Source organism: Papio anubis, chromosome 3 (genome assembly GCF_008728515.1).
Source record: "Papio anubis isolate 15944 chromosome 3, Panubis1.0, whole genome shotgun sequence".
Taxonomy (NCBI): domain Eukaryota; kingdom Metazoa; phylum Chordata; class Mammalia; order Primates; family Cercopithecidae; genus Papio; species Papio anubis.
The window spans coordinates 179,010,932-179,038,434 of NC_044978.1; the positions used below are offsets into that span (position 1 = coordinate 179,010,932).

The 27,503-nt window shown below is 52.1% G+C and overlaps 1 protein-coding gene across 3 annotated transcripts in view; it reads right to left on the reverse strand.

Moving 5' to 3' along the window:
- PPP2R2C (protein phosphatase 2 regulatory subunit Bgamma) overlaps window positions 1-27,503 on the reverse strand; it is a 150,170-nt gene that overhangs the window by 57,470 nt on the left and 65,197 nt on the right. For 2 of the 3 annotated variants that reach the window (XM_021938240.2, XM_021938241.2), the window contains exon 2: window positions 1,484-1,581. In XM_021938240.2, coding sequence (XP_021793932.2) covers window positions 1,484-1,581 — 98 coding nt within the window. Of the gene's footprint in view, window positions 1-1,483; window positions 1,582-2,259; window positions 2,386-27,503 lie in introns of those variants that run through there. The other variant, XM_003898450.5, reaches the window with a different exon arrangement.

The window sequence follows — 27,503 nt, forward strand, 5'->3', positions numbered from 1 at the left end:
CACAAGCACTTGTGATGACAAAGGTCAGTGGGACCAGAAGGAAGAAAACACTAAGGGAGAAAAATTCAAAATGGAGAAAATCGCATCAACCAATAGAATCTCTTTCTGCAGCTTGGCAAAAAGAAGGCTGAGCTTCGCCGTGCCTGGTGGGACACCTGGTGCATCTGGTGAAGCCCATAGGTGCTGGCAGAGTGCTGTGTTTGAGGAACTGATTTGCAGCTAGGATGTGCCCCTTGTAAACTATTTTAACCCTCTGCACTCCGGGCTCATCTGTAAAATGAGGGGAATAGCCGCACTGCACTGCACCCATAGGGTCACCGTGAGGAGGGTTATGTAAGCCACCAAGATAAAGTCAGATTCAAGGAGCCTCAGCTCATGGGCCATGCTCAGGAGTGAATGGAGGGAGAGATGATTCTGCAGGTCCTCTTTTCGCCCCCGCTTCCTCCCCTCCCTCCTACCTCCCCTTCTCCACCTCCTCTTCTCCTCCTCCCCTCCCCCTCCTCTCCTGCTCCATCCCCTCCTCCCTCCTCCTTGGTTTCCTGGATGTCTTCTGCAGCTAATTCCAGGCACAGTCCATGTTTGCTGGGGGAGACGCCCCTCTCTGAGGCTGGGTGGTGTGTGATGTTGCTGGCCACTGTCCTGGCGTCGGGCAGCCGGGCTTCCATCCCTGGTCTGCTGTTCACTAGCAGGGTGGCTTCTCTGAGTTTCCGCATCTGTCACAGGAGTGTGGATCTGACCCTCGGAGGTGAGCAGCGCAGAGTAAACGAGAAGCAACTCCAGAATACTTAGCAAGTGTTCTCAGTAAATGGGCTTTTGTCCCGAGGCTCTTTCAGTGTTCCAGAAATGTGGTCCTGGGCAGGTTGTCCAGGCCACTGCTGTCTTACCGAGAGTTCTGCTGGACAACAAGCCTCCGGGGGTGGGGGTGAGGACAGGGGTGAGGACAAGGGCCCAGGCCTGAGCAAAAACCACCTAGCCCAGCCTGAGGGCTGTGACAGCTGGGCAAGAGTGGAGTCCTCCCGCTCCCCAGTCTGGCCAGGACAACGCAGGTCACCCAGGCAGAGGAAGGTTTCACTGAAGGCACAAGCTGGGGCAGCAGCTGGCTGTGCCGCGTCCTGACCATTCGTCCGGGGTCTAGGACAGAGCGTGGGACGCAGGGAGCTCTCCGCAAACATCGGCTGAGGGCAGGGGGCTCAGAACCCGGCTTTGCCAGCCCACCAGGTGCACTCCCCCCACCACTGCCCGCCACTCCCCCTTCGGCATTCCAGAGCATCCCATTCCCACCCCTGGAATCCATGCCCCTGGGAGATGCCCCACACCTCCTGTCAGTTAAAAGCCCTCCTTTGGGTTGGAGTATAGTCCCCTACCACCTCTTGCCACACCACCCCTTATCCCCCTTATCCTTATCCTCCTCCCACCATGCCCACCTCCCACCTGACTCTGCTCCCCACTCCTCCCACCTCCCACCAGACCCAGGGCTTCGCACCTCTGGTTCCCGCTGGAAGATGACGACCCGGCCGCCCTTGTCACCTGTGGCCAGCAGCTCTCCCGTGTGGTTGAACTCAACGGTAGAGATGATGTCAGCTGGGAGGGGAACAGCAAGACAGGAAGGGGTGGCTGTCAGAGCCCGCCTCTCCCGGGTGCTCAGCAGTACCACAGCAGTAGCGAGCTCCCCGCTCCCAGAAGCCCCACAGCCCTGGGCAGGAGGCAGCAGGGAGCCCGAGGGGTCAGAAGCATTGGCGAGGGGCCACTAACCTGTCCCCTCCTGCCCTCCTCTTCCCTCTACACTGGCTGCGGGGCAGAGCTCTCGGGACTTGGCACAGGCCTGGGGTGACCGCAGTGGCCGGCAGACTTTGTAGTAACTGGACACTCTGGGACTCACGGTGGTATCTGAAACCACCTGGATGTGGCCTCGTCCTCCTGTCTTGAACCCCCCACTCCCACCCCTGCCACCCAGGCCCGTGTGTTCCAGCAACCTGGGTCAGGGAAGCCCTTCCCAATATCTCCGTAGACAAGCAAGGCAACCCTCTGCTAGGGGCCCACTCAGGGCTGCCCACACAGTAGGACAGAGGTGAATTATGCCCTCTCCTTCAGACTCCTGCTCTGTGGCCCCACCTCCAGGCAGGCCTCCGGGATCGCTCTCTAATCTGTGCTCGCAGAAGCGGAGCTCAGCCCTGCCTGCCCTGACTCTCCCTGCACTTCATCCCAACCATGTTTCTTCAGGTCGCTCAAGAACCTTTCCTAATGGAGTCACCCCCATACCTGGAGTCTTCAATGCCCAGGGCTGGCCTTCCTGGATGGGCAAGTGTTTGGAGAAAAATGACAGTCCCATCTCCAGGCCCCACTTTTTGCATGTGGGAACTAGGGGAACACCCCCTTCTGTCACCAACATTCTCAGGTTCTAAGAGTCACAGAGATGAGGGGCCCGCACATTCTGGGTGGCCAGCCCTGGGAATGGGGGACAGCAGGGGAGGATGGGGCTCTGGCCTAGAAGAGGAACCCCCGCTGGGTGACAGCTCACCAGCCTGAAGCCTGAGGCCTGCTCCACCACCAAGTGTGCCTGAAGCCCCCAAATGATTCTGACTTTTCATTTGAAGTCATTCCTAATATTTGAAAAGTAGAAGATTTCCTATAAAAATCCACATTTCCAGTATGTCTTGGAAGATGGAAAGTTCTAGAACACCATCCCCATAGGCCCAAGCAGCAACAGCTAGTAGGAGCCTGGGATAGCCCGCTGCTGTGAATGGGACCTCTGTCGTTCTTTGCTCTCCTGGCCTGGACTCTGTAGGCTCTAAAATCTCTGATACCACCTTTAGCAAAATGGATCTACTTTCAAACAAGCCACAGATCTGACCACTGCTCCCTGCAGCCACAGAGAGGATACTCCACAGGGCTCCCTGTCCTAGCCTCTGTTCTCCCTATGGCAGCCAACCTGATGGCCGAACTCCTGAGCCAGGACATCCCTGTGTCCCTCTACTCAAAACCCTTCATTTGTCCCCATAACTGAATTCTGATCCCTCCTCAACCTCACCCTCTGCAGCTTCCCCAGTCTCAGGTGATGACAGCTCTATCGTTCACTTGCTCGGGCCCAAGTCTTGGAGTTGTGCGCTCTCTCTCTCTCTCTCACACACACACACACACACACACACACACACACACACACCCCACATCCCATCCTGCCTGCTCAGCCTTCACAGCATATCAGGATGCCAGCCGCTCTCCCACCTCTCACTGGATGACTGCCACAGCTCTTTCTCCCCGGCCTGGCTACGACGTAGCCTCAACAGACTGGCAGGAGAGAGGCGGGTAACACCCAGGACTGATCCTGGCACTCCCCTGCTCAAAACCCTCCAGCGGCTCCCATTGTATACTCAGAGAAAAGCACTGAGTGTTCTGAAAGCAGCACCCATCCCCGGCGGCCCAGGTGGGCCGCATCCGGAGCCAAACCTTCGCACCTCCCACCGTGGGCCAGGTAACCTGTTCTCTGCCCCCCACCTTGATTCTGGGCTTGTCCCTGTGTTTTGCTTTGGCCTGCAGAACGGCAATTCGACAAGCCGCAAGCAGAGATGCAAAGGGGCTTAGGTACTGGGGGGTTGCCATCCGCGCCTCTGGCGGTGCCAGGAGCAGGACCTGCGCAGGCTGGTTGACTGGTCCCTGAGGGGGAGTAGGAAGAGCGGGTGCAGCAGAAGCCTCCATACCCCAGCCTCCAGCTGGGCCCCGCTGACCCACAGAACTGGGCAAGCCCAGCCAAGCCCAGACCACAGAATCGCAGATGCAAGATGATGAAAACGTTTACTGTTGTATGCATGGGGTCTCGTGTTTTTAACTCAGCAAAAGGTAACTCCTCCCCTTCCCCAGCCTCATCTACTGCTCTCCACCTGCTTATTCCCCTCCAAATGCCAGGCTCCTTGCCCTTTCCCAAAAGTCCTGGCCACCTTCTGTCCTAAGACCTGCTCCCTCAGCCTGCAGTGGCTTTCCCGTGGGCACCAGCACAGCTCCTTCCTAGTCTTCCAGTTCTGCCCGACTGCTGCCTTCCTGGTGAGCACAGCTGGGACCACCTTGCTGGAATTGCTGTCTGCACCCCAGCGCCCTTATCCAGGACACCCTGACCATCCCCGCCCCAACCTAGTCTGATGTTTTTCCTTCTGTAAAGGCTTTTATCATCTGTTGGCTGTCTTCCTGGCCAGAACGTCAACTCCACGAGGGCAGGAGTCTCAGGCTTAATTCACGGCTTCAAATGGTGCCTGTACGCAGTAGCCACACCAGAGATATCTATTCAAGAAATGCCTTTTCTTTTTTCAGTCCAGACCTTTTAGGACAGCTCCTGGCCTGCACTGGCCTTCTGAGCCATGAGTCAATGCCAGCTTTGAGGCAACAGAAAAGAGTGAGAGAGGGTGGTTAGAAGTGGGATGACAGGCTGGATATATCCCTCCATCCATCAAGACAGATGCACATGTCATTAAACTTAAAAAGACAAGACAAGAAAAGCAGCTCTGTGGGAACACGGAAACGCCCACCGGGCATGGAGTCAGGAACAGGGTCAGGTGTGCTGACCCCAGCTGTGCTAGCTAGGGTCCCCAATGGGGCACTCATTCTTGCTATTTCATATTAAAACCCCCTGAGGGGGAAGGAATGGGATATAAAATTGAGTATAAAATGCTAGTAATGATCTACATCAATGATCATAACTATGTGAAATAAGGAAAGAAACTGTGTAGAGGGGAAAAAAGCTGCAAGAGAATTCCCCAAAATGTGAACGAAGGTAGCTTTAGGGTAGCTGGAATGAAATACTATTTCCTCCTCTTTCAACTTGTCCATGTTTTCTAGATTTTCTGTAACGAAGTTACATCATTTTTTAATAGCTATATTGAGGTACAACCAATATACAAAAAACTACACATACATAATGTATATAATTTGATGAGGGTGGGCATACATATAGTGTATATTATTTTTATGATGGGAACATAACCATGCTATTAAATTAAAATGCCAATAGAACTATTGCTATCCAAAGCAAATGTGGTCCACAAATGCTGAGTGGTTGCCAAGCAACACACACTAATGTCTGTGGGCAATTTACAATTTATTTGTCATTTTCATATCTGCCACCTCCTTTAACCTCACGCCAGCCCCTGCAGGAGACACTACTGTGATTTCCATTTGGCAGCAGAGGAGATAGAGGCTCCCTCCACGAGAGACGACGCCATGAGCTCTTTGCAGACAGAAGTGCTGGCTGGAGTCTTGGCTCCAGTCTCAGCTGTGTGGTCTTGGGTAAGCCACACAAGTTCTCTGAGCCTTGGTTTCATTATCTGTAGTGTGCTTATGGTGGAGCCTTCCCCAGATTAGAGGTTCAAGTGAGACAAGGAGGTGAGAGGGTAAGGGAGGAAGAGAAGACAAGGACTCCGGGAATAATGAATCATCAAAATGTATAGGACAGAAACTAAAGCTCCTGGTCACCTGTGCTCTTGGCTGCAACAGGATTGACAACCACAAGCTCTGCAATGTGGTGATGGATCTGGGGCCCAACCTCACTTGTGGATGGTCCCGCCTACCAGTCCCGCCAGTTGCCTCCTGCAAACATCTACAAAACTACCACCAGACCTCAGATCCCCTCGTGCCCAGGCCAGGGCATTGCTTCCTCTGGCCCATGAAGGAGCTGGTGGATGTTTAACATCTACTCATTTTTACAGGTAAATGTCTTCGGGATTTGCCTTAAGAAAAGTTGCCTCCCTTGAATGCCAGAAATTCTCATCAGTAAGGCCATAAAATTAATTGTTTTGGCAGCCACCTCTGTGAAGAAAGTCCATCTTCTCATCTTGGATTATCTGACACATTTCCAGCTCCAATACCACCTCCTCCAGGAAGCCTTCCTGGATAGTCCCCTTTCCCCCCTCCCCCAGTTAAGTGGTCTCTCCTACAACTGCAGTCTTCTATTGTATTCATTTATTTTTTTGAGACAGATTCTCCCAGAGTCACTCCAGAGTCACCCAGGCTGGAGTGCAGTGGCAGAATCTTGGCCCACTACAACCTCCACCTCCTGGGTTCAAGTGCCTCAGCCTCCCAAGTAGCTGGGATTACAGACACCTGCCACCACACCCGGCTAATTTTTGTATTTTTAGTAGAGTTGGGGTTTCACCATGTTGGTCAGGCTGGTCTCAAACTCCTGACCTCAAGGGATCTGCCCGCCTCAGCCTCCCAAAGTGCTGGGATTGCAGACATGAGCCACCGCGCCCAACCTACAACTGCAGTCTTAAGGCCATTGTGTGCCCTTCACAGGGTACTGACACCTCCTGCATGGTACTTACTGTCTGTCTCCACGTTGTCTCTAGCCTTGACCAGAGGAGATGGCGCCACATTGTGGTTGACCACATTAACTCACATTTCTTAAGTGCTTACTGTCCGCCAGGCCCTGCTCTAAATGCTTCTGGTAATAGCCTAGTAGCCCTAGTGCGGCAACTCTCTCACAAATAACTATAGACTATAAACCCTTGACAAAACAACAACAAAACGACACTCTCTGAAGGCAGCAGAGGGCAAGGTTGCAGCGGACGCTGCAGGCAGTCAGCAATTGGGAGGAACAGCCGGCGTGGGCTTTCCTGGTTTCATGGTTTTCAGCCTGAGGACAAGTCCCAGCCTGTGTCATAGGGCTGCCGGAACTCAGACGGAAAGCCAGTCTCACTGGCTTGACGGAGCAGAAAACAGAGTCTGAGACACTTGCAGCAGCTGGAAAAGTGCGGGAGTAAATCCTGGAATGAAGAGAACCACTAAGACGGATCCCCAAATGGGGCAAATCAATTCTGCCCACATCTCGGGCTGACCCCAAACCACACACACCCAGGACAGACTTCCTGCAGCTGCAGCCCAGCCAGGGCTAAAAGCAGTGAACAGAGGCTCCTGCCACTGCCCACCACTCACCACTACAGGTGGCTTACAGTTGCTTTCAGTCAAGTTAACTGCTTGCAAATACAGAGCAAAACAAAAATGCTCTTTGGGGAGAAGGAACAAAAATCTAGGGTTGCTCTTATGCTATCATTCACAAGACCCAGGATATCATCCAAAATTATATGAAGATATACAAAGAAACAGGAAAACCAGCCACACTTAATAAAACAGCTAGTCAGTGGAACTCACCTGAAATGCGCTGGCTACTGCGATTAGCAACTAGAGATTTTTAAAGTCGCTATGATAACTGTGTTAAAAGATGTCAAGAAAATTGGCTCATACTTAATGAAAAGAAAATAAATCTCAGCAAAGAAATATAAACAACTTAAAAAAGAACTAAATGAAAATTCTATAACTTAAAAATACCATGTCTGAGACAGAAAAAAATCACAGCTTAACAGAAATTGCTTAACAGAAAGTCTGAGAAAATAGAAGAGTTAGTGAACTTGAAGATGATCTCAATAGAAATTACCTAATCTGAAGAATAGGGAGAAAAAAAATTTTTTTAAGAAAAAGATCCTCAAAGACCTCTTGGATAATATCAAAAGGTTCAATGCACATGTGATTGGATTTGTGGAGGGAGGGGAGAGAGAATAAAGTAAAAAGAAGAGATGAAGAAATAATGACCAAAAAATTCCTCAATTTGGTAAAAGACATCAATTTACAAACTTAAGAAGCTTAGCTAACTCCAAGCACGATAAATACAAGGAAAATTACACCAAGATACATCCTGGTCAAACTGCAAACTACTGGGAACTGAAATAATGGGAAAATGTTAAAGCAGCTAGAATAAAAACAACATATTACGTTCAGAGACACCAGGACTCAGAAACTGCTGACCTGTCAGGAGAAATAATGGCCCCCGAAGACTCTTTTAATGTGCTGTAAGAAAACTTTAAAACCTGGAAACCCAGAATTCTTAATTCAGTTGAAATATTCGTCAAGAATGAAGGGCAGGCTGGGCATGGTGGCTCACACCTGTAATCCCAGCACTTTGGGAGTCCACGCCGGGTGGATCATCTGAGGTCAGGAGTTCGAGACCAGCCTGGCCAACATGATGAAACCCCGTCTCTACTAAAAATACAAAAAAAATTAGCCAGGCATGGTGTCGGGTGCCTGTAATCCCAGCTACTTGGGAGGCTGAGGCAGGAGAATTGCTTGAACCTGAGAGGTGGAGGCTGCAATGAGCCGAGATTGCACCATTGCACTCCAGCCTGGGTGACAACAGTGAAACTCTGTCTCAAAAAAAAAAGAAAAAAAAGAGTGAAGGGCAAAATAAATAGACATTTCAGCTGAAGCTTTCCCAAGGACCGGCACTTTCACCTCAGAACAATCCCATCGACCAATTATCACTCTCTACTTACAGACAACTTGGTCAAACTTGCCCACAGTCCCCTAAGTGGCAGGGCCTTTGCCATGTGCTCTTTTTGGCCGTCCCTGCCCCCACACTGCAGGGCCTGGAGCTGCCACTGGCTGCAGCCTCGAACTCGGGGCCCCAGATCAGCCACTGGGAGCAGTGTTCCAAGTCACTCTATGTGGGTGACAAGAAGCCCATGGAAATTCATGCCGTCCTTCCTCCCTGAGGTGCCACCTCCCTTCCTGGGCGGCTCTAGGGCAACCCCCAAATGGAGAGGCGCACAGGGACCGCCGGACAAGGAGGCCTCAGCCAGCCCCCTGGTGCTGGGCACAGCACAGGCCTACCAGTGGGTGCCCAGAGAGGTGAGAGGTGGTGTCCCTAGTGACCCGCCCAGTAACAGGTCCCTGCACGCCAGAGCCAGAGACGGGCAAAGATGGTATTGTGGGTTGAACTACTAACCCCTGGTACCTATGTTAAAATCCTAACCCCTGGTACCTATAAATGTGAACTTATTTGGAAATAGAGTCTTTGCAGATGATCAAGTTAAGGTGTGGTCATACTGGATTATGGTGAGCCCTAGATCTAAGGGCTGGTATCCTGATAAGAAGGCCATATGAAGACACAGCACACACAGATACAGGGAGGAGGCCATGGGGAGACAGAGGCAGAGGCTGAAGGGACGCATCAAGAATCAAGGGCAGGCCAGGCACGGTGGCTCACAACTATAATCCCAGCACTTTGGGAGGCCGAGCCGGGCCTCCCAATGCCCGGAAATGCCCGGAAATGCCAAGGATTGCCAGCCACCACTAGAAACCGGTGGGGATGCCTGGAACAGAGTCCTCCCCGGAGCTGTCAGAGAGCGCCAAGCTGTGCCAGCATCACGATTGCAGACTTCTGGCCTCCAGAACTGTGAGAGAACAAATTTCGGTTGTTTTAAGCCACCCAGTTTGTAGCACTTTGTCACAGCTTCCCTAGGAAACTGACACAGAGCTGAAACAAGAGTGTGCGGGCTCCAGCCCCCGAGAACTGGGCTACCCCCAAGCCAGTGGCACTTGCTGGCTTTCTTCTCCATGTGCCCGCTGGGGGAGACTTCACCCTTGGATCTTACAGATGCCCCCTGCAGCTTTCATCAAGGCCATGGTAATCCAGTCCCAGCCCCATGACTTATGAGCTGTGCGCCCTCACCCAAATCACTCACCCTCTCTGAGCCCGACTGCCTCATGGATACAATGGGAATTGTCATCCCTGCCTGGCCATGGTTCTCCTAGGGTAAATGTGAAATTCATATGATTCTGTGGACTAGGACGTTCCCTGGAAACTCTGGCCAAGGCCTGCAGACAGGAGATGAAGATGCTCGTCAGGGACTTCCTCCCCAGCACGTCAGGGGACTTGCTCCCCTCGTCCATCATCATAAGTGCTGCTGACACCACTAATGATCTATCAGGGCTCAGGGCAGAGAGGGGGCCTTAGGCAAGCCCAGCTTAAGCCTTCTGATGAGGTTGTTGCATTTAATTAGCATTGTCAGAGGTATCAGGGCTGCTAAGGATGGAGGTGGGCAAGGAAGGAGGGGTCCGCCTGCTGCTGAAGGGAAATGTCAGGGAGAGGAAGGGGCTCCTGCAGTCACCAACGACTGACCATGGGCCTGGGGAGAGGATTTACCCAGCAGCGGGCTGACACTGGGATAAGAAGATGGGGAGCCCCCTCCCCACAGAGTCCAGGTCCAGCGGGGTGGCGTGGCGCCTTTGGTTATAATATAAGTAATATAAGTAAACCTTCTGGGCACTTCCTGGGAGCCGCGCCCCAGCTTTGGCACTTCACACCTATTACTGAATCTTTTCAACAACTCCAAGAAGTTGTTGTGTGCTGTTATCATCCCCATTGTGCAGACGAAGAAACTGAGGCACAGAGAAGACAACTTGCCAACAGCTGCTCAGTTAGTAAGGGCAGGGGAAAGATTGGATTCCAGCAGGCTGTCTCTTGAGTCCTTGAACTTGCCCCCCAGGCCTGGTTCTCCTCGCGGCATGTATGGGGTCAGAGGTGGGGGGCTGAGGAGTTGGTGGAGGAGAAAGCAGGGGCTGAGCAGAGGCCCCACCCACCTCTGTGAAAGAAACCCTCAAAAGGCCCAAAATGTTTCCTGCAGGTAGGAGACCCTAGCCTGAGACTCACAGCAAAAGGGTCTGGAATTTGGGGTCTGATTCTGCCAGGGATGCGGCTTTTACCTCCACATACTTCCAGGGGACAGGGGAGAGCTGGCGTGGGACCACCTTAGGTCCTGAGTGCTGGCTGCCCGGAGGGGCATGGAGAACACAGCAGAGGGAGGCTGTGCCTGGGGGATTGAGCAAAGCCACAGGACGCTACTGGCCACAGGACATACAGCAGGGGCTCCCTAGGTAAGGACTCTGCAGGAGATGACTCTACAGGAAACTTCCAGACTGCCCTGTGAAGGACTCATGACAGGTACGAGCAGCTGTAATCACCCACCAAGCGCATCCAGAGTGGGCACAGCCACTGGCAGGTAGAAGGCGGCCCGTCCCCAGGCTCCCTTCCCAGCCAAAGAGAGTTGCCTAAAAGGGGCTGCAGCTGGCTCCTTCCCCATGTCGCCCTCCAGCAGGGAGCATGCCGGGCGGTGGGAGCAGGGAGGGGAAGCGCCAAGTCTGAGCAGTCAGACTGTTTCCGGGACTGGACGTCACTGCTGAGTGAGTGACTGAAGGCTGCTGGTCTCTCCAAGGGTGATCAGAAAGACAAGGACCTCATCCCAGGCCACGGAACGGAATATTCCTGATGGGATTTTATGAGAGGGGCCTGAGAGTCACAGGGCCACCAAGGTCACAGGCCAGGCCTGCTCGTCAGCCCTCTGCACTCACCTCCTGGCCAGCTACCGCCCAGGAACGGTGATCACCTTATTACTGAATTCCACTCTCGCTGAAGAATCCCCACATTTCATCACCATCCCGCCTTCCAGCGGGCCTGGTGAGAGGTTTCCTCCTGCAGCCTGAGCTTGGTGGAGGTGGGGCAGCTCCGAGGCCTGTGGTCAGAGGTTGGGTGGGAGAGTGGGGACGGTGTGGCCAGGGCAGATGGGCTCTGAGTTGTGCTTTGATCAGTTGGCTGGAGGAAAATGTGAAGGGGCTGGTGGGAGTATTTTTGGGGGGTGTCAGGGAGTGTCTGTGTGGGGTGGGTGCCAGCTGCCACCTGCCCACTCATGTAACCTGGACACTCAGGACCCCAGGATCTGCCCGTCAGGGCTCTGCCACCCTGGCATCTGGCAGGACCCTGGGTCCCACCCTCACACACACCTTGGGGACAGTCCCTGTTCCACCGCATTGTGGCTGTGACCCTAGGCAAGTCACCTCCCCTCTCTGGACCTCCCCCTCCTCCCCCGTTGTGTAGAGGACACGAGCAGATGAGGGAGGAGGCTGAGACGAGCCCGATAGCCGGCACTGTGCAGGGAACTCACCCTTATTGCCACATTGAATCCTCTGCACACCCGCCGGGCCATGCCAGGCAAGTCCTGGACTTAATATCACCTCCCATGAGCTTGGTTTATAAAAAGAAAAGCACACCGTAACAGCAGACCTGGCGGATGATGAGTTATGTAAACATTTAAACTGGGCACCGTATTGATTTGTCTTAAAGGCCATGGAAAAAGGATTCCATGATCCCGGCCTCCACCCCTAGAGTGCCAGGTGAAACGGGATGCTGAAGCCTCCAAGTGTGGTCCCAAGACGTGCCTGTGACCGGTGGTCAGCCTGCCAGGGCTGAGGGCACCAGGAACATGTGGCCGACACAGTGACCCCTTGCGGGGAGGGGCAGCAGGGGAAGCCCTGGGTGGGGCCAGAGACCTGGAGCTGCCATGGCTCTGCCCTTCGCATGCAGTGATCCCCTGGGACTGCCACTGTGTGGAAAGGGGGAAAGACCTGCGTCTGAATCCCACCCTGACCAGCTGTGTGACCTTGGGCAAAGCTCTTCACTTCTCTTAGTCGATCTGTCCATCTGCGAGACAGATATGGGAACACACACCCCCCGAGGGGCCAGGTTTACTGGGGCATCACCTAGCACGTGACTGACATGCAGGAAATACACTTAGTCATTCAATTATTCACTCAAAAGAATATTAATGAATGGCGAGTTTGTGTTTATTGGGTACAGTCTGTGTCTGGGATGATGAGAAAGTCCTGGAAACGGATGGTGGTGACAGGTGCACAGCAACGTGAATATACTTAATGACACTGAATTGTAGGTTTAAAAACAGTTCATATGGTAAATTCTATGTCATGTATAGTCTACCACAATAGAAAATCTAACTAAAAAGCATTAACTGAGCACCTACTGTCCCCTCAGCACTGTTGCATACACTGGAAATTCAGCAGTGCACACTCCCCAGAGAAAGCCCACTCTCTAATGGGAGAGACAGCCAATAAGCAAATTTTCATGTCAATAAACAACTCTTGGAGGGAGATATAAGGGCTAAGATGAAAACTATAGTATGGTAAATGGGATGGGAGGGGTGGGAGGGGCTGTTTCAGCTGGGGAGGCCAGGGAAGGCTTCCTGGAGGAGATGCATTTGAGCAGAGACCTGAAGGATGTGAGAGAGGGAGCCTCACAGATATCAGGTGACCAGCACGAGCAAAGGCCCTGAGGTAGGGTGAGTTTGATCTGTTGCAGGCCAGCAAGGAGGTTCGTGTGCATGTGAGAGGGATGGGATGGGGCAGGACATGAGCTCAGAGAGGTGGGCCGGGCCAGGGCCCTGCACCCAGCAGGCCGGGAGAGTCCTCGGGATTTTATTCTGCGTGAGCTGGGAAACCACGATCTGACTTAGGTTCAATGACCACCCCATCCTTCTGTCTTTCTAGCATGGATCTTTCAGGGGTGGGCGTAGACCCTTCAGTGCCCAGCCCATGTCTCACACATGGGTGACTCTCAGGCTTGTTAAGTAAGTGCCAGAGGAAGCAGACCCTCGCTGGGCAGACAGGGGGTGACAGGAACCTCTCCTGCACCCCACCCCTCATCTGCCTTATATGGCTTCTGTCTCGGGGCCTCCCTCCAGGTCTGTGAGTAGAGGCGTTGCATCATGATGATTTCGTCTTTTCTGTGTTAGCATTTCTAAAGTTGAGATACGATATACATAACATGAAATTCACCACTATAAAGTGTACACTTGATTGGATTTTAACAGATTCACAGAGTTCTACAACCATCACCACAGTCTAATGCCAGAACATTCCCATCTCCCCAAAAAGAAACCCAGAACATTCCCACCACCCAAAAAAGAAACTCCACATCCGTCGGCAGCCATTCCCTATCCCCTCCTCTCCCCAGCCCCCGGAAATCACTCATCTGCTTCCTGTCTCTATGGATTTTGCCTACTCTGGATACTTTACAGAAATAGAATCACACAGCACGGGGCCTTTGGGGTCTGCCTGGCTTCCTTCACTTAGCAGAATGTTTTCAAGGTTCATCCATGTTGTGACACAGATCAGTACATCATTCTTTTTCAAGGCTGAAATAATAATTCCATTTTAATCACGGTGTCTTTTAAGACTGGTCCCTTTCTCTTCCAGCAGAAACCCAGTCCCCAGAAGAGAGTGAGAAGGGAGTCATGAGCCTACGAATGTCCCCATGTCCCCGGCCCCCAACCTGTGTCTGCACCCAGCTCTGCTACTGCAGGAGCCAGAGCCGGTGTGGAATGCCACTGCCCCTCCCATGGTCAGTGCACAAGGGACAGGGATCAGCGAGGCCAGGGGCTGCGGCTGCCAGTTTCCCCCTGGCCAGGCCAGGCGGGGCCCGCCCGATGGAGTGTCTGCCAGCCTGGCTGGCACAGAGGCAGATGGGCTTGGGGGAGGGTGGACGGGGTAGCTGTGGATTTGTCTGTGGTCAGGAGGATCCAGTCAAGCTGCTGGGTTTGACTCTAGCCAGGCTGGACTGTGCTCGGAGCCGGGATGACACCCAGTCTGGCTTCAGTACGACCAACCCTCCATTGGACCCCCGTGGACCTCCAAAGGTGACCAGGCAGCCCGAGGCGAGGCCAGCAGCTGGCCATGGGACAGGGTCAAGGTGAGGGAGACCGAGAGAAGATCACATGCTCCCTGCCTTCTTTCTTGCAACACAGGCTCCAGAAAGCGTCACCCCATCACCTGGGCTTCTCTGCTAAAGACGAAGATTCCCAAGGCTCTGCCCAGATGGACAGGACCAGAATTGCTGGGGCCTGGAATCTGCATTCTGACAGGTTCTCCTGTGATGTGCCAAGGTTTGAGAACCACTGGTAAAGGGGTGACTGGTAAAGCACCTCAGTGGGGCTGCCTGATTCTCAGCCAGTTATAAACAGTCTTTGGGCCTCAGTTTCCAAATCTCTAAAATGGGTTTCATATTCGGGATTGGTGGTGAAGATTCAATGAGGCAATAAAGACAGAAGAGTCTGGCACCACGAAACTGCTAGAAATTGTTTCTATAATTATTACTACTATGTACCCAAAGCAAATCACAGAACTATGTGGGCACTGAAGGAAAGATTAATCAATGGCAGAGAGAGGGAGAGGGTTTGAGATGTGGTGAATTGCTGCTGGGGAACCTGGTTCAACTGTCTCCTGTCCTGCTTGTGTGAGTCAGAGAGTCATTTTACCTCTGAGTCTCAGTTTTCCCATTTGCAAAATGGCAATAAGAGCCACCCCTGCCATAGGGCAAACTGTGATGTGCTGTTCCCATCCCAGGATGGGGGGCATGGAGCCTGACACTGATGCGGACCGATAGCTTGAGTCTGAGCCGGGCCAGATGGCCTGGGCTGGCTTCTGTGCTCCCAGCACCTGGGGTCCCACAGGCCCTTTCCTCTCTGCTGGGGCTGCAGCCAGCTTTTTAGACCCCATCCGGCAGGCGGGCAATGGGGGCCAAACTGGCCTGGTGACAAGAACACCTCTCAGGTCCCATCACATCAGCGTGTCCATGAGCGCCCTTCTCAGGCCTGTCTGCTCAAGGGCAGGGGTCAAGCTCTAAGCTGCTTTGTCTCTGGCCATAATTCCCAGCGCTGGGTGCTGGAGCCACAGTTGGCAGAGCCAGCAGCCGCCCTCCACCCACCTCCCCTACCTCCGCCCTGGCCTGGCCATGGTCACATCTCACCCGCGAGCCTGCAGCTGCCTCCTCTCTGGGTTTCCTGTCTTCATCTTGACCCCACCCACCCAGCAGCCAGAAGGACTTTTCTGAATGAAAACCTCATCTGGTGGCCTTCCCTGAAACCTTCCATGGCTCCCCACTGCCCTTTGAACAAAGGCCCCATCTGCCTGGCTCACCCTCTCGCTCCCCAATCCTAACAATGCCCTTCCCTGTGGCCAGCCTGGGCATTGTTCATTTCCCCAAAGGAGGCCATTTATTTATCTGACAACTCTCTGAGCCTCAGTTTCCTAATTAAGGACCTATTTAGTGCCAGAGCTTATGCCAGGCAATGGGAATTCAGAAATGGACCCTGTGGGCATGTCCTCCCAGACCAGGCCCTCCCAGACCAGTCTGACCAATGGGGGCTGGGTATGCAGCAAGGACCACCCGGTGTCCAGGGTAAGGCTGGTTTCCACCTCCCTTTCCTCCCTCCTTGTGGAGAGGCTCTGTGTCTCAGTCTCTGGAGGACAGTCTACTAGAGGGCGACAGTCCACCCTTATGAAGGTGTGGGGTGGGGTGTGGGCAGAGGCGGGACCCCCCACAGCAGGGGCTGATCAGCAGGTCCAGCCTCTGTCGTCATCAGGGCTGCTGCGGTGTGCCAAGGGCATGGACCCGCCAGTAGGACAGAGTGGTCAGTTCTGGCTGTGCACTGGCCCCGTGACTGCTGGCAGCTCAGTCTCCAGAGGCTCGATTTCCTCCCCTGTGAAATGTGCAGGCCCTCCTGATTGAGCTGCGGCTGCTCTCCAGAGAAACCTCTTTACTGACAAGGAGCATCCTGGTGGCCCCCCGGCTGCAGGCCTTGCTCCCCGGCTGGTGTGAGTCCCAGCCTTCCGCAGCGCCCCCTCTCCGCAGGGCATCAAGGCCTATGGGCCCCCTGCAGGCACAGATGTTCAGCTTGAGCCACCAGGCAGCAAACAAGGAAGTGGCTTTGGAGATGTTCCTGTCCTGGTTACACTGGCCACCCCAGTGGGACCTGAGTCACCAGGGAACTCACACAGGAGCATCACACAGTGTGCGCGAACCCTCGCGGCAGCCCTAGCAGGTGCGTGACATGCTGCCAACTTCCACACAGGGAGACCACAGCTCCCGAGGGTTGAACTTGTACTCCCCCCAGGAGCAGGCTGCTTCCCTGTGCCTGGTGGACTCCAGGGCCTGTGCTCTTGAGGCCATGAAGTGCAGGTCAGGCCAGCCCTGGTCCCTCCACTGTGGGACAGCCATGCACCTGAGCCGCAAGAGTGACAGCGCTGCAGTCAGGCCATGCCTTGTACCTCGTGGCCTGTACCCCTAAGCACGCCACTCCCCTCCCAGCTGGGATCAGTGCACCCATTATAAAGATGAGCAAACAGAGGCACATTCAGCAGGGCTGATGGAGAGAGGCAGATTTGGAGTCCTCACTACCCCAGCTGCTGCCCGTGGGTTATTGGGCTCCTTTCCTCCAGTTTTTCCTGGAGACACCAACTCCCAGCCTGGGCACATTGTCCAGCTGCTGCCATGAGGAGGACAATGGCAATGGCCAGGGTGGTGGGCACCCCTCACACTTGTGTGTCACACTCAAACTGTTCACAAGCATGTCATACCCATGATCTCATTTAAGGGTGGCGATGCCTTAAGGGACGGGCATTACTCTTCCCCTTACAGATGAGGAACCTGAGGTTCCAGGAGGCAGAGTCAGGGGTTTGCCAGTGCAGTTAACGATCAGATCTTCGGGTTGGGGCTGAGAGCGGGTAGAGAGAGGGCCCGGATTTGTGGTATTTGCCAAGCCCATGGCATGAACACTCAAGCCAGGGCTGATTTCCATGCTACCCACAGTTTAACAACTGGCTCAAAAAATCCCTAAAAATGTAACTATTGACTCCCACGCACTGACGTGAGCCAGCTCTGGCTCACTCTGGGCCAAGTGAGTCACCTAAGTCCATACTGGCAGGAATCCTTAAATCCCAGTGTTCAACCTCAGAGCTTGGACTCCTCACACAGCCACACGGGCGCCCCTATAAGGGCAGCATGGCCCTTCCAAAGCCTACATCCCAGTGGGCAGGACCCTCATCCTGCATGAAGCCCCCAGCCACGCCATCCCGCACAGCAGAGACCAGGATACGGAGCGGGCTCCAATAACAGCCAGGCTCCCAGGTACCCCTGCTGCTCCTCACCGTGAACCAAAAATCACCCCAGGCCAGTGGGAGGCCTCAGCCTCGGGGCCTGGCTTGATAAACAGAATCTTGTTGCCTGGGAAGACACATCCGGAGGGCTGCTCCGTGCGCTGCAGGCGTCTCCCAGCCGAGGTGAGGGGTGGAACAGAGGCGGCCCTGGGGGTCCCCCACTGACCTCTTTGGGGCAGGATAAACAGAAGTTGGACCAGAGGCCTCATACAAGACCCCCTCCCCTCCAGTCTGCCCCTCTGGGAGGGACATCTGGTCCCACAGCTTCAGAGGACCCCACCTGCCCAGCCTGCTCTGTGCCAGCCTGGGGAGGGAAGAGCAGGCCCTGGTCCTCCTCCCCCTCCTTTGTTTCCTCCTCCTCTCATAGAAGCATAAGAAGTCCCCGTCTCATCAGCAGGTGTGGGCCAGTCTGGAGGTGAGGCTGGGCCCTACGGCTGGTGGTGCATGTGCAACCTAGGACAGCCACAGCCTTCCATGGGCCACACCGCCAGCTCAGGCCATAGGGTCCTTCCTCCACTTCCTCACCAGCATGGCAGCTCCCAACTGAGATCCTGGGCTAGTGGGGACCTCAGCCATTCCCCCAACATTCACCAGTGCCCACTCTGCACCAGGTCCACAGTGGGGAGCCCGGAAGTCAGTGTCCAGTTTCTACCTTCGTGGTGTCAATGACTCAGAGGGAGACAGACAAGGAAACCGACACACTCATTTCAGCCTCACAAATTCTTGGCTAGGGGTGTGTACCAGGAATGGTTGGAACCCAAAGAGAGGGCAGTGCAGCTGCCAGACCTACCAGGGACAAGGCTCGCTTCCTCCTCAGTTACCTGGGAAAGTTACTCATCCTTACCAAACCTCAGTTTCCTTATCCATAAAATGGGCTTAATATTCACACCTGCCTCAGAGGGTCCTAAGGATTAAATAAGTGAAAATGTGTTCCTGTTAGAACAAGACCTACAATAGCCAAAATGACTCTGCAATAAATAAATAAATAAATAAAGGAACACAGTTGGAGGGCTTACCCAAGCTGATATAAAGATACAGTGATACAGACAGTGCAGTCTTAGTAAAAGGACAGACGTATGGATCAATACAACTAAACAGAGAATCCAGAACTAGACTCACAAGTCTGTGGCGAACTTAGATTGTTGTCAAAGGCACTCAGGCGATTCCATGAGGAAAGTACAGTCTTTCCAATAAATGACTGGGGGAAAATGAATATCAACTCTTACACCATCTGACAAACTGACATTGAAATGCATCATCTACCTAAACATAAAAGCTAAAACTATGAGTCTTCTAGGAGACATTATAGAAGAAACTCCTTGCAACTTTGATTTTTCAAACAAGACACAAAAAGCATGAAACACAGCAAAAACCTGACAAACGGAACTTTATCAAAGCTTACACCTTTGCTATGTGAAAGAAACTGTTAGGAAAAGAAAATGGCAAGGCATGGAATGAGAGAAAATATTCGTAGTACATGTATCTAGTAAACCCCTTATAGCCCAGATGTATAAAGACCTCTTACAACTCAATAATATAAACACAAGCAACTTGATTTAAAATGGGCAAAAGATTTGGGCAGACGCTTCCCAAACCAAAATACAAAAATGGTCAGGAAGCGCATGGCAAGGCACTCAACGTCATCAGTCACCACAGGATGCAAATGCAAATCACAATGACATACCAGTGTACACCCATCAGAGTGGCGAACATTAAACAGACGAATAATATCCAGTTGGTGAAGATGTAGAGGAAACAGCCCCTCGCACACTGCTGGGGGAATGAACAACGATAGCCCTGTGGGAAACAGCTGGGCAGTTTCTTAAAGAGTGAAAATAAGCACGTGTCTACCATGCGACCCAACCATCCTTGTAACCAAGAGTAATGAAAGCTCACAAACTCACAAAGGCACATACGTATGTGTTTATAGCAGCTTTCTGCAGAGTAGCTCAGAACTGGAAAAAAACTCAAATATCCATCAGCAGGAGAAGGAATAAATAAATCATGGCATATCCATAGAACGGAATAGTCCTCAAAGAAAAAGGAACAAACCATTGAAACACACAGCAACCAGGGTGAAGCTCAAAAGAACCACACTGAGTCAAAGAAGCCAGACCAAAAATTGCATGCATCTATGACTCTATTCATATGAAATTCTGAAAAGTGCAGACTATCCTACAGTGACCAAAGGCAAATCACTGGCTACCCAGGGTGCAGGGCAGAGACAGGAATGGACCATACAGAGAACAGGAAACGTTTTGCGGGTGAAGGCCACACTCCAAATCTTAATTATGGGGGTGATTTCACAAATATGTACATAGCTTGCCAATTCTAAGAATATGGAAGTCTACACTTTAAGTGGATGGCATTTATTGTACTTAGTAAAGGTTTGAAAAGTCTTTGTTTGTAGTAAAAGGGAAAGAAAGAAAAGAGGGGAGAAGGAGTGCCAGCAGCCACCTGCTCTCATCTGAAACTTCCAGCAAGCTGCTAATTTAATCCCCTAAACGTAATTGAGTTGACCACCCAAGCAATCACACTAGAGGAAACAGTCATTTGGTGCATTTTTCATCAACTAAGATCATCGATCGACCACAAGTTCATCCAGATTTGTCAAAGGTGGTCTGATCCACCCGAGCCTTGGCATAAGAAATGTATCGTGCCAGGCACATGGTAGAATTCATTAATTGCACGCTGAATAAATTAACAATCACCTCACTCTCCCAGGTGCACACAGCTTCCAGGGGCCAGGAGGAAGCCATAGCCAGCGTGGGCAGCCTGAGCTGACCCTGGGAGATGCCCAAGGCTGCCCACCTCCATGGAAGAGGCCTTTTATAGAACATTCTCGGATGCTGAGAAAGGTAGAGTGAGGACCGTTTAGATGTGGCATTAGGGATTCAGGTGAGCTAATGGGTAATTCAACAGCCTGAAAATCAGTGGGTCAGAGAAAATCAGCTGACAGAGAGTCAAATGCAGAATGTCCAGTCCAGCTGGACAAGGGAAGTCTGTGGCTGATTGAAATCACTGGGGACAGTTGAGCCAAAGATGGGGGTCTTTGATGGGAGCCTGAAGTCAAGCCAGCCACTGCTGTGTTTCCTGCTGTCTCCATGTTGGGTTCAGTTAGGGCTTTAATGATCCTAAGTCAATGCACATCAATGCACTGAAGTCTCCTGGGGTTGAAATGTTTCCTCTTTTGTCTTCGTCTTGAGTTTCACCCATCACCTAAATCAGCAGTTCTAAGACTGTGGTCTAAGTACCTCTAAGGGTCTCCAAGACCCTTTCAGGGGATTGTGGGGTTCTCCCTTTTCCAACTACTCATCTGTTTGAGGATAGATGGTCAACAACACTTCAACCAAACAATGCATCACAACAGACTGAACGCAGGAGCCGATGTGAGAATCCAGCCATCATCTATTAAGCTAGAGATTAAAGAGACTGATACACATGCCACTCTTCTCACTTTTTAAAACATAGTTATTTTCCAAAAAAATAGTATTTACGTTAACATGCAATGGGTTTACTCTTTTTATTTTTCAATGAATTCATATATAAATCTTTTTAACTGTCTGAGTTTTCATTTCAAATTTGGCAAATATTGAAGGATATAGCCCACATACACAAAACCTCTTTGGGAGCCGTAATAATTTTTAAGAGTGTAAAAAGTGATCCTAAGACCAAAAAGGTTGGCAACCACTGCCCTAAAAGTACGTTGGGTGATTTGGGCGTTTGCTCCACTAAGGCATCTATTGATCTAAGCAACTAAGGTGTCTATTGACCTAAGTAACTAAGGCATCTATTGATGCAAGCAACATTCCTCAGTGCTTGGAGCTCCTAGCCCATCCAAGCCTCTCCCATGTTCTAAGGCTTATGCCATTCATCACAAGATGCCTAGAGCTCAAAGGAGAAGTTCAGGTTGGCCAATGGGACCCCTGAATGCAAATGTCTCAGAAATGAACTGAAGCCGTCGCTAGCTGGCTGGCTGGCTTCTCAAACCTCTCTGTCATGCTTCGCTTCTGCTCATGTGGTCATGGGGATGCGGAAGGAAAACTGAGCTGGGAGTTTTGGAACATTTCAAGGGGTAGAAGGGCCGCCACTCATACAGACAGTGTGTCGAAAGTAGAGACGCGTCCCACACACAACTCGATCAAGTGGCACACGGCAGGATATGGAAACTGACATTTAACCCAAGGCCAAATAAAATATCTATGAGCACATCATAGAAAGAACTTCTGGACTATAAAATATGAACATGAAAACAAGTCTCAAATTTTATTCAACATTTTAATCATTAATCGTCTTGGAAATATTAGTACTCCCATTATTCAGCTGGCCTGCCCCTCTAAGAAAAACCCACCCAGGAGAAGATTTTCCCCTCCATCTCCTGGATGTGGTTAATGGTAAGGAAGCAGTTTCACCAAAGCAACTCACAAATAGAAACTCTGGCCAAGGCCTAATGAAGGGGTTTCCGAGGATTGTCAGGAGCCATCTTCGGACTGTCTCCTTCACTTCTACATTTATTTTCAATATTACTGTACATGCTTGCACGGTAAGTTGTTATGGACATGGGCTATGATGGCAACATCCGAGATTCTAGAGTCACTCATCCCAGAGACTTTCCAGATGAAGAAGATGCAGCTATTCAGTCTTCCAGAGACCAAGGGCATGGGCAAGACCAAGGCCTGAAAGAGCAGCTGGGAGCCAAACACAGCACCAAGACCTAACCTCTGAAGTATCCCAGTCTGAGATAGCCCTCTGAGCTCTACCCTCCTCTGTGTGATCCCACGAGCCTGAGAGCCCTCTGTCATTGTAATTTTGTCCAAGTGGCTCCAGGGACCACATCAATGAGTGGTGGCCACAGCTGAGCTCAGGAGCACCCTGACGATGAACTCACAGAGGAAAGTCACAAGTGACACTGGAGAACAGCACTGTTTATCTTCCTGCTGCTCAAAGGGCAGAACCTGGTGGGGGACGGTGGGTATCTACCATGGAAGCTACCTGCCGATGCCAGACACTGCGCTGGATGCCTTCATACCTCACACAGCAGAGTGGAGTCAGTGGCACTGATATCACAGCCAAGCATCCATGCTCAAATCCTGGCTCTGTCACTCACGCACTGCGTGACTTTGGGCCAGTTGCTCAACCTCTCTGTGTCTTGGCATCCTCATCTGCGCATTGAGGTTAACGATGGGGCAAGGATCAACTACCTTCTGGGGCTGCAGTGAGGATAAGAGGAATACTGTTTGGGACGAGCATGCGCTGTTGCTGTTCATCTCCTCAAATCCACCTGGATGACAGTGATCTTCACGTTACAGGCAGGAAAGCCAAGGTTCGAAGGCAAAGGTGCTCTGCCCAGGGTCACGGAGCAGGTAAGTGGTACCCACAGGTACGCAGGTTGGCTTTGCATCCACACCTGTCCGACTTCCAGCCCTCAGCACTTTCCACTTTGCCTGTGGCTCTTCATACAAGCTGCCCCGTTTTCCCAAATCAAACAGCAGTTGTGCTAGGCTGAAGGGAAGGTATAATGAGCTGGCAAGGGTATGCTTGGCCCTGCCACTTCCCGGTTATGTCTACTCAGTGTTCTCACCTGCAAAATGGGCATGATGCTACCTGCCCACCCTCCCTCTTTACTCTCCTCTCCTTTTTCCTTCTTCCTTCCTTCCTCCCACCCTCGCACCCTCCATTTCTGTAGACACGTCCTATGCGACCGCACTAGGCCAGGAGTAGGTGGGACATGGAACGGCTTCTGCCCCCTAGGGGCTCCCAGTCTCATGGGGCAGTCATAGATGTAAACAAGAACCATATGGCATGGTCAGGGCTGCTATGGAGCGACACATGGGGATTCTGAGGGCCCAGCTTGGGGATCAGGGATGACTTCCTGGAGTAGGAGGCACTGCGTAACCTGAAAGGTCAGAAAGAGCAGAGACACTGCTAGTGGGAGGCATTCAGGTGGAAGGGGCATGGAAGTGCCCAGCTGGAACACCTATCCCGTGGAGAGTGGTGGCAGAGAGGAGTGAAGCAGGACCTCAACAGCAGTTAGAGGCCTCAACTGCCCCCTCTGCAAAGCCATGAAGATCGAGAAAGACTGATACAGCAGAGGGAGTGCTAGGCTCTGCACGTCTCTTGGCTCACTCACACCTTCAAGGACCAGCTAGTAAGACCAGGCGGCAGGAGGGCCGTAATTTCCACTGAGGCCAGAAGGGGCCACTTTGAGCTAATTAGAACCACTGAGCAGTCTGAGGATTTCAATTATGCACACGGCAGGACAGTGGGTGCCTTCCCACGTGGGTGGGAGATTACTGCCGCTGGCTGGGCTGTCGCTCTCATGCAAAATATTAACAAAAGGCAGGGCTCACAGCAATTCTCATCTGGCTGAAATGGGAGGACTGATCATCTCAGAGGTCGGAGCCTCAGAGACAGAAATGCTGGGAGCGGAGCGGAGCCCCTTAGCAACTGGTTTGGCAACAAGAATTACTCCCTGACCTCTTCCTCCTCACTTCCCGCCTCCTAAGCGTTTTCATTTGATTAGAAAAAAAGAAAAAGAAACCGAAATCACACTTCAATCCCAGCTCTGTTAACGGCGGGTGAGGCTGTGCTCCAGGGGCCGGGCTGCAGGAGGTCCCCACGCCCATGGAGGTTTCCCAAATCCTACCCTGGCCTCCCCTGGGAGCACGCTGGCTGACGCTGTCTTTAAAGAGCTTGGAACCTTTCCACTGACATGAGTATTTAGTTGTGGAGGATTAAAAATACAACCTGGGAGGCTGAGGCAGGGGGATCATTTGAGGTCAGGAGTTCAAGACCAGCCTGGCCAACACGGTGATCAACATGGTCTCTACAAAAAATACAAAAGTTAGCTGGGCATGGTGGTGTGTGCCTGTAATCCCAGCTACTCAGGAGGCTGAGGCAGGAGAATCGCTTGAACCCGGGAGGCGGAGGTTGCAGTGAGCAGAGACCACGCCACTGCACTCCAGCCTGGGTGACAGAGGGAAACTCTGCCTCAAAAAAAACAACAACAGCAACAACAACAACAACAACAAACCCCCTCCTGCCTGACAAGGATACACTGTGCCATTTCACCCGTCACTGTCACGGGAAAAAAGAGCACTGGAATGGGAGCCAGGGGACTGCCCTCTCTCTCCAACCTACCACCACCTAGCTGTGTGACCTTGTCTGTGACCTGACCTGCCTGTGGTGTCCCTGACTGTACCCATCTCATGCTGAGGTGCTCAGCATTTGTTCTCACCAGGAGAGTTGGTGTCCCAGGAAGGGGACTCCTGGGGACTGCCTACCTTAACCATGAGGCTGGGGTGCTGGGCACTGCAACAGACTTCTGGGGAGCTCTTTGGGACAGGAAAGGTCCTTAGAGGTCCCCCCCCATACACAAGTTCCCTAAAGCCCGGCTGAAGGTGCCTTGATGTCCCTGAAGTGCAAGGTCCGTGCGCCCAGCAAGGGGCAGGCACAGACAGGCACCCTGTTGAACTTGTTCTTCCATGGCCAAGAAGGCAACTACCTGCCGGTGCTCCTACCCTGTCTCACCAGGGGCACGGAAACCCTTGGGGAGGGGTGCCAGCTGCTCCTAACCTCGCTTGTCTGCACAGCACTTTGCAGACACAAAGTGTGTTCACTTCCTACCCTTGGTTGAACACTTGCAATATCAGTTGTGAAGCACCCGGGTAGCACGCTTGTCACTCTAAAGGTCTGGAGGGACGGCCTTAAGTTGCCTACTGAGAAAGCAATCACCGGAGGGGCTCATTAGGAAATCATGGTCCCTGGAAATTCTGAGTTGTGGAGGGACCCTGGCGTGGGGCCTAGGAATCTGTATTTAACGGACTCCAAGGGGGGTTCTAAGGAGGCAGGTGCCCATGAGGAAGCAGGGGTCTGCACCAAGCACAAAGGCGGGGAGGCATGGAAAAGCGAGGTGGATTCAGGGCGCCCGCAAATGGCAGTGGAGATTCTGAGACACAGTGGGCAGAGCAGGTGAGGGGGTTCCATGCGTGCTGAGAGGCAGACAAGGGAGCGCCAACTGCGGTCAGGTCCGCCAGGCCCCGTGCCCTTCCACTGTGCCATCTTGAGCAAGGCACCGCACCTCTGCCTACCTCAACTGCCTCATCAGCAAAGTAAGAACCACGGACATGACCTCCTTCCTAGAGTTACTGGGCAGATTAAGTGAGTGAATAGACATAAGATGCTCAGAAGTGTGTCGGGCACAAAATAAGTGGGATATGAGACTGAGGGCTGCTATTACCACCCTGTGCCCGGCAGTGTGTGGGACTTTATATCCATCATCCCCTGTAATCCTCGCAGCCACCCTGGAAGGTAGCTGCTATTATAATCAGTCTTCCCATTTTACAGATGAGGAAGTCAAGTGAGCGGGTTCCCCAGGTCGCAGACCTCCCACACGGCAGAGCTGGCTCAGGGCGGCTCCACGGCCACTCTGCTCTTCCCACAGCAGCCTGGCTGCTCCCACCTCTGCCTGTTGAGAACAGGAAGCTCAGTGCCCTAAACTGGCTCTCAGCAGGCATTCAACTGTGGCTTGATAAACAATAACTGGATAATAAGTGCTGAACAAATGAATGGGGGGGAGAAGGGATGAACAGACCACAGGGAGGATAAAACCCTCTCTTCCAGCTCAGAGGCAGAAGGAGGATTCCCAATTTAATTATGAGGAAGGGACCCCAAGGGCAATCCCGTGCAGAGCAGTCACACAGCACTTTCATTACTCTTTACGGCTTTCCGGGCCCATTAGCGAATCCCCCAGGTTCCTGGGGGAGTGATTAGATGGAGGGAGGGGCTGGGCCTGCTCCTGGGTCACAGGGGAGGGTCAGGGTCTGGGAAGCAGCCCCTCTTGAATCCAGATGCTGACATGACAACATCACGAAAACCTCATTTGCAAACCCAAATTAGTGCCATCTTGATGATCATATAAAAGAAGGATGGGCCTATAAAGCCAGCCACGGACAAGCGTGGCCATGGGGAACGGCTTTGCGGAGGGGCAGGGAGAGTCCAGAATGAAAGGTTTTGTCATCAAAACCCATTTGGTGACTTATGGATTTGGCATGTGGCTCAATTCTTTGTTTTGGTGGGTGGGGGGATCTCTTTTTCCCTTCACTTACCTATTACCAGTCTCATTAATCACAGAGATATAGGATAGGGACACAAATATATAATAATGAGAATTACAATTACCTCAATTAAATTGAGCATTTATTAAGTGCTTGTGCTGAGCCTCACCCTATTCAGAGCACATTACAAGAACTAACATATTTATTTTTGAACAATTTGAGACATTCTTGCCTTTCTGCTATCTTTGGGTTTGCCTTGCTGAATGTGTCTGATGTGCTTCTTCTTCAAATTGACTCCCATCTAGTCCTGGCCAAAGGGATCTAAAGCCCAGCCAGTGTGGACCAGCACCTTCCATGGGGAAGCTGGTCTTTTATAACTCACTATCATTTTATGCATTTCAAAGCTTAGAAAAATAAAGTTTTTCTAAAACACTGACACTTCACTGCAATGGGTTAAATGGTGCCCCACAAAAGATATGTACACACTCTTGACTGGTGGGGAGCTCACGCCTGTAACCCCAGCACTTTGGGAGGCCAACACAGGTGGATCGCTTGAGCCCAGGAGTTCAAGACCAGGCTGGGCAACATTCTGTCTAACATCTGTTGGATGAAAACCCTGCCTCTACTAAAGAAAAGACAAAAAAATAAGAAAGAAAAAAATTAGCCAGGTATGGTGGTGCACGCCTGTAATCTCAGCTACTTGGGAGGCTGAGGCAGGAGAATCCATTGAACCTGGGAGGCAGAGGCTGCAGTGAGCTGAGATCGCGCCACTGCACTCCAGCCAGGGCAACAGGGCAAGACTCTTGTCTCAAAAATAAATAAATAAATATAAAAAATAAAATAAAGAAACAA